Source organism: Rhincodon typus, unplaced genomic scaffold (genome assembly GCF_021869965.1).
Source record: "Rhincodon typus isolate 14 unplaced genomic scaffold, sRhiTyp1.1 hic_rhity00004822, whole genome shotgun sequence".
In the NCBI taxonomy this organism is placed as follows: Eukaryota; Metazoa; Chordata; class Chondrichthyes; order Orectolobiformes; family Rhincodontidae; genus Rhincodon; species Rhincodon typus.
The window spans coordinates 7341-12138 of record NW_025970460.1 but is presented as its reverse complement, the minus strand read 5'-3'; the positions used below and the strand labels follow the sequence as shown (position 1 = coordinate 12138).

General features: G+C 51.9%; 1 protein-coding gene across 1 annotated transcript in view; it reads left to right on the top strand.

Moving 5' to 3' along the window:
* The first annotated feature begins 376 nt into the window (after window positions 1-376).
* The window catches only part of LOC125481991 (ATP-dependent 6-phosphofructokinase, liver type-like), an 11483-nt gene continuing 7061 nt past the window's right edge, over window positions 377-4798 (top strand). Inside the window, exons 1-4 of the mRNA XM_048593956.1 lie at window positions 377-532; window positions 928-998; window positions 1946-2033; window positions 2838-2990. Coding sequence (XP_048449913.1) covers window positions 434-532; window positions 928-998; window positions 1946-2033; window positions 2838-2990 — 411 coding nt within the window. The 5' untranslated portion in view covers window positions 377-433. The remainder of the gene's footprint in view (window positions 533-927; window positions 999-1945; window positions 2034-2837; window positions 2991-4798) is intronic.

Below are 4798 nucleotides of genomic sequence, written 5' to 3'. Positions count from 1 at the left end.
TGGCTCTATCCCCGCCTCTTTGACCTGTCTGTCTCCTCTCCACCTATCTTCTCCTCTATCCATCTTCTGTCCGCCTCCCCCTCTCTCCCTATTTATTTCTGAAGAAGGGTCTAGGCCCGAAACGTCAGCTTTCCTGCTCCTCTGATGCTGCTTGGCCTGCTGTGTTCCTCCAGCTCTACACCTTGTTATCTCCAATATAGCATATTGCTTTTTTTTTTAAAACGAAACCATGTTACAGTAGATCTAAAAGTCTGGTATTGAGTGGCCTGTACAACCCACAGTGACAACTTTGATCAGTCTGCTCCCTCCGAGTTACTGCGCCACCAACCCAGAGAGCAGTGTATGTTGGCCTTGCTGATGTGTCTCTGCCCTCTGCCTATCTCAGAGTAACTTCAACTTTGCCATCGTGAACATTGGAGCCCCAGCAGCAGGGATGAACGCAGCTGTGCGTTCTGCAGTTCGAGTCGGCCTCTCGTTGGGTCATGTTGTCTACACTGTCGCCGATGGGCTGGAAGGCTTTGCTGCAGGCCAGGTCAGTGTTCCACAGCCTTGTTCATGTCCGTGTCGAGCCAGATTGCTCCCCGCGTTCGCGAGGTATTGGGCAGGTGTTCAACTACATCTAGCTGGATACCAGACAATCTCCTGTGGCATTGCTCCCAGTGATGAAGGAAACTCTCGTCTCTGCATTAATAGCGCGGGTCTTTTGGCACTGACAGATGACTGTGCTGTGTGTTATCATGTAGTTAAATATAAAAGTATCTTTTGTGTCCTGTGACATTGCTCACATTGCGTTAGTGAAGACACTGCCGTATAATAACAGGGATGTTAACAATATAATGTAACGGGAAACAAGAGAAGTGTGTGTTACTCAGCAGAACTGATACATTTTTGATGCGTGTCCCCCTTGCCCTTTTTTTTTCCCTGCAGATTAAGGAAATGAGATGGTGTGATGTTGGAGGCTGGACTGGACAAGGTGGCTCACTGCTGGGCACGAAACGGTGAGTGTTGCCTCTTCACCCTGGTGACCATTCCCTCCCCTGCTCCACCAAGCAGATTGTGTTGTTGTATAAAGTCTCTGTCTGGCATCGAACTGTGCACAAGTTATTCGGAAACCAGCTGTTTATATCGCTGGGATCACTTGGAATGGTCTTCCGGATGTTGCTTGTTCACATAGAATCCCTACAGTGTCCCCTCTTAAGCACACCCACGAGAAGAGAACTGTGAAACCACAATCCCATCGGTGTTGGGTATGTCCTGATAATGCTGTTGAGTCGGAGGGTCCTGGGGTCAAGTGCCACACGAGGGCTACGAGCCTGTTCTGCCAGTCCAGTGCTGAGGGGGTGCTGCAGTCTCTGATGCCATCATTCAGATATGTTCCCTCACCAAAATAGCCATTCTTTAATTTTTAAGCATTGTTTGTCTGATGGCAGAATATTCCACCATGGGGATCCTCATAGCTCAGTCCTATAAATGTTCACCTCGTGTGTGTGTGTGTGTGTGTACACACCTAGGCACACAAACACACACATACTCACGCATGGTTGTGTAAAATGGTGGAGCTCAATAGTGTAAACTAAGGGCAGATTGGTGCACAAGCCCAAAACCAGGGGCCATAACTATAATAAAATCACGAATAAAGTCAAGATGTGTCTTTACCCACAACTCACCAGTGCAGGGAGGCAAATAGCTGTGCACACTATAGATAAGTACATGAGGGTAGAAGGACATGCTGATAGGGATTGGATGATGTGAATTGAGAAGGGTTTAGTGTGGAGCTGACAGAGACCAGTTTGACTGACTGGCCTGTATCTATGCAGTGATTCTATCAGTGTTCCTCACCCTCGCCGTCAGAGGCCCACAATCCCTCAGCGTTCTTGTACAGGCTTGAACTTACACTGACGTTGTTTGAACGTATCTGCTGCTATTTCCTTCCTTTCGTTTGCAGGACGCTCCCCGAGAAGTGCATGGAGCAGCTGGTGAAACAGATCCGGCAGCACCGGATCCACGCTCTCCTCATTATTGGTGGGTTTGAGGTGAGACGTTCCGCATGATCGGCGAGTCGGGGAAGCTCCTGTCACTCCTCCTCCTCTTCCCCGCCCCCTGCAGCTCTGGCCAACCCTTCCCATCTCCCCATCTCATTTGCTTTGTTGAGCTGCCAGGCAAGGAGTGGTGCAGAGCATTGCTCAGCCTCGCCACCTGTTGATGTAACCTGGTACCGGAGCCACGACGACCAGAATGGACATCCTATTTTTTTTTCTCTTGCTGCCATTGTAGCAATTTCGAACAACCCATGGAGCTGGTGACGTTCATCTGGAGCATGAGGTCTGTTAGGTTGTCACGGGGGAGGCGCGGTGGGGCGTAACTCAGATCCTTGCAGAGTCAGCGGCCGTGTGTTCAAGTTCCTAATCTGAGAACCAGGGTGTACAGGCCGGCCTGGCACGTGCAGTACAGCCCCGAGGCTGTTATCAAGTACAACCCTGACCGTCAGGCTCAGAGGCTTTCAAGTGTTTTGTCCTAAAGCACCTTCCCACATGTCAGCCTGCAAAAATCGAGACCCATCACACTTTCCCTAACAGGACTACTTCATTCCAAGGCACTTTCACGCTGACCCGTCTACCTAAAAGCCACAGACCATTTATTTTTTTAAAAATAATAAAAAAATTGATGTTTGGTGTTGCCGACGTCCGCGATCTCTCCTGTTTTCACTGCTTTTGGCCTCCTCCGGCCCAGAGTCCAGACCTCCTCTGCGCTTTGCAGCTTCTTTTCAGGAATCGGTCAGTGTGTTCGTCTGAGGTAAAAGTGAATTGAAGCGACGCCTGTTTCTCGTTCCTCACCAGGCTTTCGTGGCGGCCTTGCAGCTGACTGAGGGGCGGGAACACTACGAAGAGCTCTGCATCCCCATGTGCGTCATCCCGGCAACCATCAGCAACAACGTGCCAGGCACTGACTTCAGCCTTGGCTGTGATACCGCAGTCAATGCAGCTATGGAGGTAAGTCGGGGTTGGAGGGGGGGATGTGGTGGGTTGTTCAGCTCCATCCAAGTGCAGTGCCCAGTCAGATCAGGTTTTTTTTTTAATTCATTAATGGCATGAGGGTGTCGCTGGCTAGGCAGCATTTATTGCCCATCCCAAATTGCCCAGAGGGCAGCTCAGAGTCAACCACATTGCTGTGGGTCTGGAATCACATGTAGGCCAAGCCTGGTAAGGATGGAAGTTTCCTTCCCAAAAGGACATTAGGGAACCAGGTGGGTTTTTCCAGCAATGGATTCATGGTCATCATTGTACTCTTAATTCCAGACTTTCTTTTTTTTTTATTGAATTCAAATTCCACCATCTGCCGAGGCAGGATTCGAACCCACGGCCCCAGAACGTTATGTGGGTCTCTGGATTAACAGCCCAGTGATAATACCACCTTAGGCCATCGCCTCACCTCAGGGATCAGAAGGGCCTGGGCTCGCAGCGACCTGGGGAATTGAGGTCTGGGGCCTGGGGGAATCGAGGTCTGGATCGGAGGGATTTAGGAAGTTGAGGCCCAGTGTTTGGCAAAACACTGTTAGGTTAAATGTTAGACAACAAGGTGCAGGGCTGGATGAACACAGCAGGCCAAGCAGCATCATAGGAGCAGAGAGGCTGACGTTTCGGGCCTAGACCCTTCATCAGAAAAGGGGGAGGGGAAGGGGGTTTTGAAATAAATAGGGAGAGAGTGGGAGGCGGATAGAAGAGGGATAGAGGAGAGGATAGGTGGAGAGGAAACAAACAGGTCGAAGAGGCGGGGATGGGGCCAGGAAAGGTGAGTGTAGGTAGGGAGTTAGGAAGGGGATAGGTCAGTCCAGGGAGGACGGACAGGTCAAGGGGGCGGGATGAGGTTGGTCGGTAGGAGATGGAGGTGCGGCTTGAGGTGGGAGGAGGGGATAGGTGGGAGGAAGAACAGGTTAGGGAGGCAGGGACGAGCTGGACTGGTTTTGGGATGCGGTAGGGGGAGGGGAGATTTTGAAACTTGTGAAATCCACATTGATACCATTGGGCTGCAGGGTTCCCAAGCGGAATATGAGTTGCTGTTCCTGCAACCTTCGGGTGGCATCGTTGTGGCACTGCAGGAGGCCCAGGATGGACATGTCGTCTGAGGAATGGGAGGGGGAGTTGAAATGGTTCGCGACTGGGAGGTGCAGTTGTTTGTTGCGAACCGAGCGTAGGTGTTCTGCAAAGCGGTCCCCGAGTCTCCGCTTGGTTTCCCCGATGTAGAGGAAGCCACACCGGGTACAGCGGATGCAGTATACCACATTGGCAGATGTGCAGGTGAACATCTGCTTGATGTGGAAAGTCTTCTTGGGGCCTGGGATGGGGGTGAGGGAGGAGGTATGGGGGCAGGTGTAGCACTTCCTGCGGTTGCAGGGAAAAGTGCCGGGTGTGGTGGAGCTGGAGGGGAGTGTGGAGCGGACAAGGGAGTCACGGAGAGAGTTGTCCCTCCGGAAAGCAGATAAAGGTGGGGAGGGAAAGATGTCTTTGGTGGTGGGGTCGGATTGCAGATGGCGGAAGTGTCGGAGGATGATGCGTTGGATCCGGAGGTTGGTGGGGTGGTACGTGAGGACGAGGGGGATTCTTTTTTGGTTCTTATTGCGTGGACGGGGTGTGAGGGATGAGTTGCGGGAGATGTGGGAGACACGGTTGAGGGCGTTCTCGACCACCGAGGAGGGGAAGTTACGGTCCTTGAAAAACGAGGACAACTGAGATGTACGGGAGTGGAATGCCTCATCCTGGGAGCAGATGCGGCGGAGGCGAAGGAATTGGGAATAGGGGAT